At 58.7% G+C, this 1,231-nt stretch overlaps 1 protein-coding gene across 1 annotated transcript in view; it reads right to left on the reverse strand.

The window, feature by feature from the left end:
• Nucleotides 1-1,225, reverse strand: part of CUNH13orf46 (chromosome unknown C13orf46 homolog) — an 18,754-nt gene extending 17,529 nt beyond the window's left edge. The window contains exon 1 of the mRNA XM_037735003.1: nt 835-1,225. Within this exon, the coding sequence (XP_037590931.1) occupies nt 835-1,024 (190 nt within the window). The 5' untranslated portion in view covers nt 1,025-1,225. The remainder of the gene's footprint in view (nt 1-834) is intronic.
• Nucleotides 1,226-1,231: the final 6 nt, after the last annotated feature.

A 1,231-nucleotide genomic window follows, 5' to 3' on the forward strand; every position in this document is an offset into this window, starting at 1 on the left:
ATCCCCCTAAAACATCTGACACCAGGCTGTGCCCCCACCTAGACACACTATCCCCCTAAAACGTATGACACCAGGTTGTGCCCCCACCTAGACACATATGTCCCCCTAAAACGTATGACACAAACCTGCGTCCCCACCTAGACACACATGTCCCCCTAAAACGTATGACACCAGGCTATGCCCCCACCTAGACACACATGTCCCCCTAAAACGTAAGACACCAGCATGTGTCCCCACCTAGACACACATGTCCCCCTAAAACATATGACACCAGGTTGTGCGCCCACCTAGACACATGTTCCCCTAAAATGTATGACACCAGGCTGTGCCCCCACCTAGACACACTATCCCCCTAAAATGTATGACACCAGGCTGTGCCCCCACCCAGACACACGTCCCCCTAAAACATCTGACACCAGGCTGTGCCCCCACCTAGACACACTATCCCCCTAAAACATGACACCAGGCTGTGCCCCCACCTAGACACACATGTCCCCCTAAAACATCTGATACCAGGCTGTGCCCCCACCTAGACACACTATCCCCCTAAAACATCTGACACCAGGCTGTGCCCCCACCTAGACACACATGTCCCCCTAAAACATGACACCAGCCTGTGTCCCCACCTAGACACACACCATCCCCCTAAAATGTATGTCACCAGGCCATGCCCCGATCAGGCACATGTGGCCAGGAGCTCCTGAGGCTGTCCTGGCGTGGCCCTAATCTTGGGAAGTATCGACTTTCTAAGTAGGCTGGGCCCTGACGCAGGTACTTTGGGTTCAGCACCTGGTGGAGCAGCCATGCTACCCACCCGCTCCCCACGGCCCCTACCCGGCTCCTTGTGCGGCTTCCCAGGGCGGCTGGGAGAGTCCCCCTTCGGCTGCAGGACCCCCAGACTCCTGCTCCGCTGAGGTTCAGTGGCCTCGCTGGCTGACTTGAGGTGCCCAAGGGCCACTCCCAAGGGCAGGGCCCCAGGGCCAGGCCGGGGTCTCCTGTGTGTGGCTCCCGAGTCCTTCTCCATCCTCCAGCCCAGCCTCAGCCCCGGTGCATGACTGGCAATCCCACCGCCTGCTGTAACACGGGGAGTGGTCAGGAGGTGCTGGGTGCACTGTTGCCATGGAGCTGCTGTGACATCACTGCAAGGTCAGAGGCCAAAGGTCTGCTCATCCCTGCCATAGCACAGCAGGGCCTTCCCTGCAGACCAGGGTTGGGGCGGGTTCTGCGTTTT

Source organism: Cebus imitator, unplaced genomic scaffold, assembly GCF_001604975.1.
Source record: "Cebus imitator isolate Cc_AM_T3 unplaced genomic scaffold, Cebus_imitator-1.0 Scaffold703, whole genome shotgun sequence".
In the NCBI taxonomy this organism is placed as follows: domain Eukaryota; kingdom Metazoa; phylum Chordata; class Mammalia; order Primates; family Cebidae; genus Cebus; species Cebus imitator.